This window comes from Aythya fuligula, chromosome 19 (genome assembly GCF_009819795.1).
Source record: "Aythya fuligula isolate bAytFul2 chromosome 19, bAytFul2.pri, whole genome shotgun sequence".
Classification (NCBI taxonomy): Eukaryota; Metazoa; Chordata; class Aves; order Anseriformes; family Anatidae; genus Aythya; species Aythya fuligula.
Genome location: NC_045577.1, coordinates 5,682,105 through 5,696,072, shown reverse-complemented (window position 1 = coordinate 5,696,072; position 13,968 = coordinate 5,682,105). Strand labels below are relative to the sequence as shown.

Sequence of the window (13,968 nt, the reverse complement as noted above, 5' to 3'; positions counted from 1 at the left end):
GCGTGCTCGGAGCTAAGGGACCCTGATCTGTGCCCAGCCCGTGCTACCAAATTGTCAACCTCAGCGCAGATGAAGATGAGGTCAAGGAACATCTATTCAGCTTGATAATTTTCCCTGATAGGAAGATTTATGTGGCTGCTCCTGGCTGGGCTGGAGTTGCACCAGTTTTTGGTCGAAGTCCAAGTAACCACGCAGAAATACTACAGGGCAGAAAGAGAAAGTTGTTGGGCTCGCCTGATAGCATAAAGCTCGCTACCTTCTAATTTTGCAATCAAAACAAACACCTTCCTGTGCTGCAGGAACAGCAGCAAGGGACGGAGCCATCCGTTAAATGTTCTGCCTTGCCAAAGGAAGTGGCAGAACCGTTAGCTGAAGCAGCAGGCTTGCTGGCACAGTGCACATTTCATGGGGCTTTATAGCTTATTTTAAAACAGTCTCCACCACTGCAGACAGTCTGTGGGTAGCATCAGCTGAGTCAAATGTTATCCTACGAGGGCAGGGAATTATTAACATGTTTTCTCCGTGCCAACTGTCTCTCCGCTGACTGACCCATGCAAGCAACTCAGTGAAACAAATGTTTTTGAAAAACAACAACAGAAAACAAACTTCCAGCCTGTGTTTTTTTTTGATGGGTGGTTTGGCTGAAGGACAAGCCAAACCCCATAGCTTTGCTGGATGCCACACTTGAGGTTGCAACTTAGCACAAAAGGACAGATTTAAACTCCACAGAAGCAGGATTTATTGGAAAGTTTGGGTTTGGGTTTTGCTTTTAATTATCTCCTCAATCTGGGGTGGGTAAGAACGAGGAGAAATGCACAATGTGGCAAGCAGTGTGCGCTCTTTGTTTATGGCAGCAAAAGGCGTACTTCAAATTTGTAATATCAGACGTGTGGCCAGAAAAATCAAGGACAGCTTCTGTTACTTGAACCTTACAGGTCTGCGGAGCAGGAGAAGTAGTAACTTAAAATTTTAACTTTAAGTAGTAATTACTTCTGGGCTAAAAAGTCCAACCTTAGGCCCTCAGTGGAAAATGCACGTGCTGTCTGTGCCAGGGCAGGTTTTGGCAGCCTTCCTTCCAGGTTTGTGCAGCACCTCGTGCAGTGAGGTGCTGCACAAATAGTTTAACTGTTGATATTCATGCAGTTTCAGAAGATGCTGAAGCTCTTGGACCAGAGCTGTGTATTTTAATTCTACAATTAAATGGGGCAATTTGTGGAAGTCTGCTTGATTTCTGTGCAGGAGTCTGCTTAAGTGTCGTGTTGGATGATTTGACTGAGAGGTCGAGAAGGTCAGAGGGTCATGCCTTCGCTTTCTTTGTATAATAAGTGAGGTCTGACAGCTAGTAAATGTCTCACACGGGGCTGTGGCCTCTGAAAACATTGTCATGCACTCTGCTAGGAGGTGGGACATTGCCAAAACATCTGCACCCTCAGCTTCAGGTTTCTCCTAATCCTGCTTTTTTTTTTTTTTTTTCCTTTTTTAAGAAGTATTATTTTGAAACTTAAAAAAGAACGGAAATAAAAATTAAATAAATAAAAAATAAAAATAAGGGCTGATCTGATATCTGCAGCTTCCCTGGCAGATGATGAGGAATCTGATGGAGTAAGAGTTAAAAGGCTGCAGTGAGATGAAGGTGCATTAAAGCTGCGTTTATGGCAGGAGCAGATACTTCCAGGTAGCTATTCCTGTCTTTCAGCTGCAGGATCCGGAATTTCAATGACTGCTGCTAAGAGGCTTGGGGTTTGTAGCCACTCTTGGTTGCACTAAGTAATGAGTAGGAAAATGCAAGTTACAGAGGATCAGTTGTCAGAGGACTGGCTGAGCTGGCTGTCATGATTCACCCCCCCTACTTTTGCTAATGTTCTTAATTAAAATCCTTTCTGAGTTATGTCACTGATGACTATTACAGTCCGTTTAAGCGAGCCTTCTCTGGACGAGCAGCGCTGTGCACGTGAAGAGGCGGTGTGTGTGTGTCCCAGAGAGTTTGCAGGCTGCTGGGTGGAGCGGATGAAGGCAGAAAGGAAATACCATTCCCTCCGTGGCACAGATGAGGAGCCGTGGTGTGAAGATCCTGAATGCCTTGGCTGAGGTCAGAGGGGAAGTCTGGGAGAGGCAGGAGCCAGATCTGTTTTTTGAATTACGGGTCTGGGATTTGATGGAAATTTAAAAAATCCTCTCTGAAATGGAGCTTGAGAGGTAGAAGGAGGTGGAGAAATTGACGGAGAGAGGATTGTCTTATTTAACCTTAGGGTATTTAAGGGGAATACTTAAGTTATATACCGCTTAGTTTCAAACTTACAACTGAAATGCTCGGTAGCACTCGGAATTACTTTTCCACGCCAGCTCCATAAGAGCTGACCATGCAATTAACCCTAAAATAAAACCTAAAATAACCTGGGTCTGGATTCTGGAGCCAGGGACGCCTCGGAGCCAACCAAACTGGGCCAGAGCAAGGTGCACCCAGTGCCTGCAGCACCCAGAGCACTTGGGTGTCCCTGGCACCCAGCGCGGTGGCCGCTCTGCACCGTGGTCCCTGGCTCACAATGCCACCGGGCTTCCAGAACGCAGTCCTGGTTACGGGATGCTGGAATGCAGATACCTCTGCTGCCTGGGCAAGCCTGAGAGGACGGCTACTTAAACATCCCTCTGTGTCACAGATCTGTTTATGTTTTGTACACATCTATTTTTGTAAAATTTCCCTAAATTAGGCATGTGTTTACTTTTTGCCATCGTCTAATCAGCAGCTCAAAGGGTAAGTTGATGTTCTATATTTAGTCCAGACATTCAGTAGAGATGATTAGGGAGGTATCAAGGAAGAGTTATTTTTCTAGGATGCCTTAATATTCTCTCCTTGCATTACTGCAGTTTCTGTCCCTGCTCATGTTTCTATGTGCAAGAAAGAAGCATATGTCAGTGAGAGTATATTTGTGGTTTTCTGAATGTATTTGAAATAATCTGCCTCTAGAAAGTGACTGTGGTCTGTTTGCCGTAAGAAGCATAGCTACAGTTCTGATACGAATTGAAATATCAAGTGTTTACAGAAGATGACACAGCAGAGCTGTTTACCATATGGTATACAAGAAACAGTGATACTAGACCATTTTTCCGCTGGAGTTTGCCAGGGAAAAATAGGATAAAATATTGCAATTTGTGTATTCTTCTGTGTTTCGTGCATGCCTTGGGAGAGCATGGCAGTGCTCTCTTAGCCAGCTCATGGAAAGCAGTATAACGCTAATTATCATTTATATTGAACCTGTATCTTCCATATGAAACTTCCATGAGGGTCCGGTTAATTGGGCATAGTAAGAGACATACTAAGACATTTGAGATTCAAAGCAGAGATTGCTTCCAGTTAGGATGTTCCTGGTGCCTTTTTCATTTACGGCTGATCACAGCACATCTCTGCAGGCCTGCTCACTTCTCTTGGTGGGGATCTTCTGACAGCTCGAGTCAGCTCTTGATTGTGAGATCTTAGAGAACCGTTGTACCAGTGTGGAAGTGTGCAAGCTGGCTCAGTGCCACCCAGCGTGGGTCCAGAGACAGCATAGCTATGTTTACATGGGGCTGCGTGCTACGGATTTACTGGCTTGAGTCAGCACATTCATGGGAGTCTCTGCGTTACATCCCGGCTGTATTCTTGTGCTGCCCCGTGTGTATTTGTACAATGATGCTCTCTGACCTAGATAAAGCAAGAACCAGTCCTGCGAAGCTTACTGGCTCTCTGCAGGCTTTGAATTTGGGAATCACTGTTCCCACTCTCTCTTGGGTCTTGAGCTATGCCCATCATCAAGGTGACAAAGTTTGTTACAAAGAATGAAGCAGATGGGGTAAAGAGCTTGAATTAAGACGCTTCTACTGCTGATAGTGCTTGAATGTGCCTACCTTAAATAAGTACCAGCATTTACACGTTGTCCTCTTCCTCGTTTGCTGTAGGTTGCATGGTTGGACCCTGGAAATGGGATGTCAGTCCCATTCAGGGAGCATAAAGGAAGAAGGAAAATCTCCCAGTTGCTGCCGCTGTGACAGCGAGTGAGAGCAAGAGCAGGAAAATGTCGACAGTCACATCAGCAATTCAGGCTCCTCAGGGCCCTGTGAATCCGCCGCCTCCGGAGGTCACTAATCCCAATAAGCCTGGCCGGAAGACCAACCAGTTGCAATATATGCAAAATGTGGTTGTAAAGACCTTGTGGAAGCATCAGTTTGCTTGGCCTTTCTACCAACCTGTTGATGCAATTAAATTGAATTTACCGGTACGTATCTACCGTCTTCTCGGTGTTGTGTTCTTGGAAAGCTGCATGTTAATCGGATCGGTTTTCTGATCCCCGGGTCAGAGTGGTAAGGTTGCTTTTGGAGATGACCTCGAATGTTCTCAGACTCACTGAAGTCGAAGATTATATTTTACAGAGCTTGCAAGGTGCAGATCTCTGAAGGAGAGAACTGCTCCTGGCTTGGTGAGGGAAGGAAACACCACACAGGCAAGCTGCCTTAGAGCAACTGAAGCACAGTGCTTAGTTTGTGGCTTGCCTGTGGTTACTGTTGTGTGTCTTCCCCCCAACGCCGTGTCCCACCTCTGTCCAATCTGAGTGACAGACCTAAAGTCTGTGCTCTGCTACCCGTGCTCCATGGAGCATTTGGTACTAGGCTAAGAGCGACTTGTGTTTCCGATAGGCCTTCCTGGATCTGACACTGACTGCAGGGATGAGGGAGTCAGGAGAAGCTAATTGCCAAGCATACTTGGAGTGAAGTGGTTTCAAACACCATACTGGAAGCAGAACTAACAGAACAGTTGTATTTATCTATCTGCCTCCTGTACTTAATGATATATATATATATATATATACACACACACACATATATCCTGTCTCTGTCAGACCAGGTAGTACAAGACAAAGCCAGGTTATTCATAAATGACAAAAGTGAGTTAATTAGCTTAATTCTAGGGAACAGAACCACACAACCTTCACCTCTTCAGAGTGGTCCTGTAGGTGTGAAAACTCAGCCCTGGAGGCAAGCCCCCATCCACCTGCCTCACTTAAACACGGAGCCCCCCATGTGCCCTGCTGGCTGTTCCTCCAGGCAGCCCATTACGAAGTCATTACAGAATTACTCTGACTGCTCTGAACCCAAGGATTGTGGATAGGATTGAGGGAGCATGGTTCTGGTATGTTAGCTCTGGAGAGCTACAGTTACTGCAGGTTATGACCTGATTTTATGGACTAGGTCAGGAGTCCTTTGAACTCAGTAATTTTGTTAATGGGTGCTATTTAAAGTGATAATCGAAAGAGTAAAACACTTAACACATGTATAATGTTTCACTAGGTCTGTGCTCCTATGTGTCTTCTTTTTATGCATTTAGTTTCTCAGAGAGACATTTTGAAGTGGCTTTAGGGCAGGTTACCAAAAAGGAGGAGTCAGTTGGAAGTGTAATTGTTTTTCACATGTTTCAAATCAAATCTGCACAAGCCCAGCAACCAGCAGGATTGCCTCTTCTGTCCCAGTGTGCCTTGCCTGAAAAAAGTTGGTCTCCTGGGTCGTGCCTGAGGGTTGGGCTCAGAGCGGCTCGGGGCTGTATGTGGCTTTGTGTGCACATGCAGTGAGAGGCACTGCTGCCTTTCTTTGGAATGAGAAAATTACAGCATATAACCTCGTGTGCCTGCAGTGTCTCCAGACTAATCACAGCCTCTACAGATGCTTGAGACCAGCCCAGAGAGAAACTGGGTTAACACGTGGAAGCCTTCGGAGACCGTTCCCAGAGAGTCACTGAAGATTTTAGTGCAGTCTTAGCCAGAGCTGGCACTGATAAACCTCTGTAAGTGCCGAGCGTTTCAGAGGCAGTCTTTTAAAAAGGCAGGCAGAATTGCTGTTTTCCAAACTGCTGCTGCCAGTTCACTGTTGAACTGAACACAAACCAAAGATAGTGCTGCCCCTGTTATCCTGACTTCTGGTCCCACGCAAGCACGAATTGCATCACTGAGGTGTTAGCCAGCTGCAAAGAGTGGCACTGTCCCGCTCTGCAGCACAATCTGCAGTGGCATCTGCGACCTCAGTGAAGGGGTATCAAGGTTTCCATCAATTTCCAGATAGAGCTGCTCAGAAAGCATGTTTTCTTCCATGTATCACTGTTACTATCTTCCCTGTCCAGCTGTCCCTACAAAAAAGCTGGTAATGGCCAAGCAGCTGTTTGTGTGTTCGAGCATGTACTGGGGGGGAGCTGGTGGTTGTACAGGGGGATCTGATGCCTTGTAGTCGAGTTCCTAATGATAGGTTAAGGGCTACAAATTAGAAAATAAAAGTAAAGGTGATATTTGCACTTTGCATAAAAATACGGGGATGTGTATTTTTGGGGAGGGGGAAAGAGGAGAAAGCTGGGACTCGAGAGAGATGTGAACACACTATCTTTATACCAGGAGATGTAACATCTTTCCTGTTTCTCCAACAGGATTATCACAAAATAATAAAAAACCCCATGGACATGGGGACTATCAAGAAGCGCCTGGAACATAACTATTACTGGAGTGCCAGTGAATGTATGCAGGATTTCAACACCATGTTTACAAATTGTTATATTTATAACAAGGTAAAGAGCCCAGACAAGCACTTAGCTGGGGCACTGCCTAGGAAAAAAAACACCTACAATTGTTACAGTGCAGGTTTTGAACAGGGCAGCTCCTTTGTGCTACAGGCCCTCCTTGCAAGGATTGAAAATGCCACTAATTGCAACCACATTACTTGAAATGCACAAAGCTGTCTTTGTGCTGTGTCGTTCTTCCCTCACAGCATTTAAAATGGCAAATGTGCCTTTTAATTATATGTAGATTGCTGTTTGGGGGTTATGTAGCAAGTTTTTACTCCTCTTATTTTCATTTAGGAATTCTTCAAGGTAAACTAAGGTTTATGCAGGTGTTTTGTGTTATTAGCTCTAAGTTTTACAATACTTGTCTATCAGTAACTAGTGTCTCCTGCCTCTTTTAGCAGCAGAGAGCAGTTCAGTAAGTTGCGTAACTCTGTCCTCTGCTGAGCCTCGTCCATACTTGTACACCTTTAGATTGCTTATTATTATTTTGGGTTTGGCTTATTTGCTGTTTTGTTAGCTTGTTAAAAGCCAGTTTTTTTTTTTGTTTCTTACAGTGGTTTGTCATCATTGACCCATTCTGGAGAACTAGCTGAAATAAACAAATTAATTAGTATAAGCCACAGACTTTATGTTTACGCTTTTCTCTAGGACCTGTTGGCAAGCAGGGAGGACAGCTCATCTGTTCCAGTTTTCTGCTTCCACGCTGATGCACAGGATGCTAGCTGTCAGGCTTCGGCTGGAAGTCCTGATATTCTCTGGATGTAGCCTATTTAGAGGCTGTGATTATTGCATTGTAGACTGGATTAGACGAGCAGGAGAGCAGTGTACAAGGAGGGAGAAGAGCTAGGCTGTTTATTGTCAGTTCAGTGGATACCATCATTTATTTGAAGGGCAGTGTCACTGGGGATTTCAAAACTTGATCTTGAACCTCTTGGCTTTTAATGAGCAGATGACGCAGCTCAGGCTTGTCTTCTTCCTGCAGCCCACAGATGACATCGTTCTCATGGCCCAAGCCCTGGAGAAGATATTTCTGCAGAAGGTTGCTCAGATGCCTCAGGAGGAAGTCGAGTTGTTACCCCCAGTTCCTAAAGGCAAAGGTCGTAAGCCGTCAGCAGGCACACAGAGTGCAGGTATTAACCCGATCCGGTGACCATAGATGTTACAAGCCTGTTGGTAAGGCCTGATCCATGTTCTAAGCTGCATGACTTTGCAAATGGTGCAAAAGGCTAGGAAAGGAGCGTGTAGCCTAACAGAGCAGCGGAGGAATGCAAGATGCATAGATAACATTCACCTGGTGTTTCAGGGCTTGTCTGTCCTAATGCCACTCTCCATTTGTCACACGAACATCTTGCCATCTGATGTTTCCATCTGCACAACGCTTCAGTGAAGGAGGGCAGTGCTGTTGCTTTCTGTGTGCAAAGAGGAAGCCAAGGCAAGAAGAGACAAGGTAGTTAGACATGCCAGCCTGCTGCAAGTGACACACCGTGGTGCAGGGTGCCTTTATACATCGGGGTTTATACAACTCACCCAAGGTCCCAACAGAAATCCGACACAGCAGAGACGCTAAATCTTGCCAAACTCCTAAACCCCAGATAGTTTTTCTTTTGCACACATGGTTGCAACATCACAGAATAAAGCGTGATGGACCATAAAGGATTTATTAAGCTGTTGCAAAAGGCTGTGTAGACTATTGTATATCAGTCGAAATTAAGTTTAGTTCAGTTTACCCTGAGTTGATTTTAAATGGATTTAAGATGAAAACATCCAAAAGCAGGGTAAAACAGTTCATAAAGGAGCTTGTGTTGGCTGAATTAAATTGTTGAAAGTTTTTTTTTCTGTAAACAAAGTCTAATTGTTGCGCTGGAAAAGTCAACTGTTCCTCTTTGTTTTCCCACATCTCAGGTGCCAAATGGAGCTGCAACTTTATCCAAGCTGAGAGAAATTTGTAACGATGTGTATTCTCAGCATCCTTTGCTGAACGCAGCTATAAAAACATACAGGCATATCGATACTTTAGTTATTAGTTATTATATATCCTGTTTAATTTTATTTTAGTAGGTAATTCTTTAACAATTCAAGCATAGTGTAAGAGACATTTGCCTGGCTACCTGGAGTTTAGGCACCCAGCTCTCTTTTTTCATTGTATAACTTGTTGGCCTCTGGGTAATGGCACCAAGCAAATCACACACGGTGTCCTTTGTGCTCTTCTTGTGGCCATGAACTGGGATCCTTTTGCCAAGCCCATGACTGTATAATCCAGCAGCACCGGTGTCACTTTGTTCACAGTGTCCTGTCGGCGTTTGTAACCGTCAATACATTGCAGTGTTTTCACTTTGTCGTTTGAAAGGAGCGCAGCAAGCAGTGGCCGTGTCTTCCGTCTCCCCGCCGGCCCCGTTCCAGAACGTCCCTCCAGCTGTGTCTCAGACGCCCGTCATTGCTGCCACCCCTGTGCCAACCATCACTGCTAATGTCCCGCCTGTCACTGCCCCTCCTGCCGCTGCTCCCCCTCCGCCTGCTGCTCCGATAATGCCTGTGGTTCCTCCGACGCCACCAGTAGTCAAGGTAAATGGAGTACTTGACCCCTTCCTCTTCAGAAGGCAGGATTGCTGAGCAGTGCTTTATTTTCATCCCCTTACTGCTGGTTGTGTGCATAACTTCTCTGCATTTGACTCCTTGGCCACTGTTGTCCCTTTGGGATGTGCTCAGACAAGGGCTTGCTGTCAAGCTGCAGTGGGTTCAGAAACATTTTGCTAGTTTTACTGCACCCCAGCTGAGGTGCTGTCACCTGTAATTGCTCCAGTTCAGTTACGAGCTCTCATCTGACCTCAGCCTTAGCCAGTGCTCCCTCAATCAGAAGGCTGCTGGAGGTTTCCCCTGTTTTCCTCCATATAACCCAAAGCGTGTCTTCCCTCTGGAACTGAATCCCTGATTTTCCTGGGACTATTCCATTAAGGTTTGCACACCCCAGCACTAGGAATGTTCCTCCCTGCCACAAACGAGGTCACGATAAGCCTTTCACTCCAGTTGGAGGAGACTGATGTTGCCTACAGGTTTTGGGTACATTAGTTTTGTCTTCCTTTCTGAGTAATCTCCTGGGAGGTGTCACTAGTGTTCCACTATTTAATATGTTAATTTATGGGTAAATGAAAATGTTGCTCTAAATAACCGGAATTTTCCTAGCAAGCTGTGTATTACCTAAAAAATAGTCAAAGCATAGCTCAAAGCTCGGTTCTCTGAACTGATATATTAACTGCAAAAGTGTTGGTGCTCCCTGTTGTGAGGTTGCATGGGTCAGCAGAGCTCTGGATTTTTTTCTTATTTAACCCTATAGTTGGAGAATTACTAGGGGAATTGTAAGTCAGATCTTCTTGCAGCAATGCTGTGCTCCTCAGAAGCCTGTCTCATATTGCAGTTTCTGTTCAAATAACTTGCTTCTGAGAATCAGTTTAATTTTAAAACTCAAGGATGAACCCAAGAGTGAGTTTGCCAAATATGTACTGCAAAATTAATCTTGCTTGGGATTTACTTAAGATTTGCCTTAGATTTCCCCGGGGAACCTCCCTCCCCCTTTCTTGTTGTTGTTTCCTCCAGAGGAATAGATCCTTCTTAGGAGCACAAGAAAGAGCTGACTGGACAGTCACAGCTTGAATTTATGGGTGATGTATGTTTTATTTGCTTGAAGCAAAATCGTTAAATTCTTACTCTTGTCCGTAATAAACAATCTACCTTAGCACATCCCCTAAATACAAGGGAGTGAGGGCTCATGGGTCTTTGGTGATTAATATGCTTTGGTTCAGAACTTATAGCCTGATCCTGCCACTGGGGACTCAGACATGTGGTTAAGTTACTGACACTTACTAAGTCACCATGCATCAGCTGAGCTGCAGTAATCGACTGGGCGCACTCCTTTCCTTTGGCAAACATGAGGTAAGAGTCCTTAGTTTAAATCTCAGTGAAATACATAGAGCTAACACATTTTTCATCATGTTTGGGGTTGGGTTGGAGACGTGCAAATGGCTGGTTACTGTGGCTCAGATGACGTGTAGTAATACATTGTGTTGTGGTCACTGAATTGTGTGTCAAAGCCTCTAGTCACAAGTCCCATTTATCCCAGGGAAATAATTGTGTTTTCTGTCAGAGGACAGGCAGATCGCAGAAATGAGGATGAATTGGGCTAGGTTTCTGCTAGCTTAGCGTGACAGCCGGGCATGCACTCATGAAGCCTGTCCATCTCCTGTTTCAGAAAAAGGGAGTGAAGCGAAAAGCGGACACGACGACGCCCACCACCTCTGCCATCACTGCCAGCCGAAGCGAGTCACCCACGCCCCTCTCGGACCCCAAACAGGCCAAAATCATCGCTCGACGGGAGAGCGGCGGCCGGCCCATCAAACCACCAAAGAAGGACCTTGAGGACGGAGAGGTCCCCCAGCACGCAGGGAAGAAAGGCAAACTCTCTGAGCACCTCAAGTACTGTGACAGCATTCTCAAGGAGATGCTCTCGAAGAAGCATGCAGCCTATGCATGGCCCTTTTACAAGCCTGTTGATGCAGAGGCCTTGGAACTACATGACTATCATGACATTATCAAACACCCCATGGATCTCAGTACTGTTAAAGTACGTCCACATTTACCACCTCTTTTGCAGGGTGTCACGGCCCTCTGGTTGCAGAGGACCGGCTCCTTCTGGGGGAGGGGGAAGGGACAAGGGTGGAAACTGAAACTGGATATCATCTGGATATTTTTATATTTTGTTTCCTTACCCTCTCCTTTTTTCCCCATAATCTGGGACTTTTTTTTTTCTGCCCTACAAAGCAGACTATATGATGGCATCCTCTTCTCTTTACGGATAGTCCAGCTATTTAAACTTGTGTTATTGGGATCGTGTTGCACTCGGAGAAGAAGAGGTGCTGTATTTCATAGGATTCAATTAATAGTATCCCATTTCCAGAAACCGCTGCCTGGCTACTTGTTGGCATGATGCACGGTCCAGATAGGCTTACGCTGAGCAATTCCAGCTGGAACACGATGATCTGGTAGGCAGGGGGAGGGAATAATGTGATGCTTGTGTGGTACAAGATTGGCTCTTCAAGACTTTAGCTTAGCATGGTCCGATATTCAAGATGTTTTTCTCTATAGACTGGGCGAGTTTCTTAGCCCCTCCTAAATATCCACAGAGCAAAGCTGTGTCTTTCTAGTTCCCATTTCTGCTTGGCCATTGGAATTGATGTCAGCGGAGGTGAGACTTTCTTCCATGTGCAGGAAGTTAAGGTGCCTCTGCTGGCTTTCATGGGCATGCCAGGATTGTACTGCTCCCAGCTTGGCCAATGCCTAGGATTGTTTAAAATGCTCAGGTGACAAAAGGACAGCCTCATTCCTGATTCCTTACACGTTCCTTGGCGAAATCTTTCACAGTACCTGGCAGCAGCACGTGGTGCTCTGATGTGCCATTCCATTCAGCCATGATGCTGCAGGGGTTCTTACTGCAGATACAGCATTTCGAAGAGTATTTTAGTTGCATTATTTAATGGTGAAAGAATAGTCACAGAATCATAGAATCCTGTCATCCCAGTCTGTGCACTGAGGACTAGAGCAAGAGTTAGAAGTGTCTGAGTTAATTGCCATCCTGATGCCATGGTCCTTGGCAAGTTTCCCCATGCCTCTGTGCCTTAGTTTTCCCAGTCATAAAATGGGGATAAATAATATTTAACCTACCTCACAGAGCTGTTGGGAAGACATATATCTGGAAGGTGTTGCCTAAGTACTAAACATTATTATTGATTTGGTTTGTACAACGAAGGCCCTCTCTGAGCTGCCAAAAGTGCTGCAAGTGGGCTCTGGTGGAGCTGGGCGTGGGGACAGTTCATCTCCTGATCTTGCTGCGCCCTTGCTTTATTTACATAAACCAGTGCAATGTGCAGTATTTTCTTAGACTTGCAATTAAGCCAAGTTGTATTAAAGGCCTGCAGCAATTTCCTGGGAAGAAAAGAGAGTAAGAAGGGTGAGTTGAGCTGCGAGCAAGAAGGGGGAGCCAGAAACAAGTGGTAAAAGCAAGAGAAAGGACTGGGTTGATCGGTGTAGTCTGGAGAGGTGGAGCACTGGTGCCTGGCTGGGATGTTCTGCTGACAGAGGAAGGTCCCAATGTTTTCTTGAGTAACTTTCCATTTTCTCTTGCTCTGAGCATGGATGAGGGAGGGAGAAGTTCCCGTCAGTTTTGGTTCTGCAGTTTGTTTGCCATCCTGCTAATTTTGGACGGCCAGTACTAGAGGCCTACTTAGTCCTTGCATGTTGCTTTAACGATATGCCTGCATCCCTTGCTGTCAAGGTCTGCTCAATTCCCTTTGCAGTGGAGTCATTTTTTTTTCCACTTGGCTTGAAGGTCCATCCATGTGGCTAGGATTATAGCGTAATTCAGGTTGGAGGAGACCTCAGGAGATCACGGTGTTTGGCATACTGTGCCTACAGTTATATCTGCCTGTGCTTATCATGGGCTGTGCCAAAATCAGCTCAGAGTTCCTGAAGTGTCCAGTAGCTTTAAAGGGTGTCTGGTTCAGAGACGTGGCTGAGATGGGGAGAGGTGTCTCTGGCTCAGTGCAGCTGTAATTCTCGTTATCACACTAGAGGGATGCAGTTATTGATAACCTCTTCTCTACCTGTTTTGTGAAAACAATTAGATGATGGTGTCCTAGATGAAGTCATTCAGTTACTGTACTGGCGAACGTAGTCCTTTCAAGACGTGGTCTCAGCTCCGTCGCAGCTCCTTGACTTCATAGGGATGCCGTGGGTCTCTCCAGAGATACCTGCTGCCTGGTGGATCAAGCCCAGGTGAATGCAGTAAGATTACAGATGAAAGAAGTGGAATCCTGACTGTCAAAGCTGATATTTTCACACGTGACTAGGTGGCTTCTCGTTGCAAGGGCTTCTGTGCTGCGTTTTGCAAAAAGTAGCTGCAATGCTCTGATTTTTTGGGTTGGTGACTGCTTCATTCTTGAAACTCTTTGTGGTCCTAACTTTATTCTTTTTAAAAAGTGTCCATCTCTGCACTTCTTCTGCAAGTGCAGGTGATTCTTTTCCCTCTGTACTTTTGTAGTATAGGTCAGAAAGCTGGAGAAGAATTGCTGGCAGACCCAACAGAGTCTTTTGTATGTAAAGACTCTGGACTTGTCTTTCTACGTAGTAGATTTTTTTTTTAATAAACTTGTTTGAAGTGCTGTCTTGTATTGTTCTTTATGAAGTGTTTTGTTGTCGTTGCCCTTGGCCGGTAGATCATGGCGTGACTTTTCTGAGATGCAGTCTATAATACGTTAAGTGCCTGGAACAGAAACCTGCCATTTGCAGGCAGTGCAGGTGTCAGGGGCTTTCTCTGTGGCTCTGAAAGGCTCGAAATGTAATTCTGC

At 45.4% G+C, this 13,968-nt stretch overlaps 1 protein-coding gene across 2 annotated transcripts in view; it reads left to right on the top strand.

Moving 5' to 3' along the window:
• BRD3 (bromodomain containing 3) overlaps positions 1-13,968 on the top strand; it is a 35,217-nt gene that overhangs the window by 12,533 nt on the left and 8,716 nt on the right. The window contains exons 1-6 of one of the 2 annotated variants that reach the window (XM_032200488.1): positions 1,947-2,089; positions 3,934-4,250; positions 6,440-6,577; positions 7,557-7,704; positions 8,922-9,136; positions 10,818-11,189. In XM_032200488.1, coding sequence (XP_032056379.1) covers positions 4,050-4,250; positions 6,440-6,577; positions 7,557-7,704; positions 8,922-9,136; positions 10,818-11,189 — 1,074 coding nt within the window. In that variant the 5' untranslated portion in view covers positions 1,947-2,089; positions 3,934-4,049. Of the gene's footprint in view, positions 1-1,946; positions 2,090-3,933; positions 4,251-6,439; positions 6,578-7,556; positions 7,705-8,921; positions 9,137-10,817; positions 11,190-13,968 lie in introns of those variants that run through there. The other variant, XM_032200487.1, reaches the window with a different exon arrangement.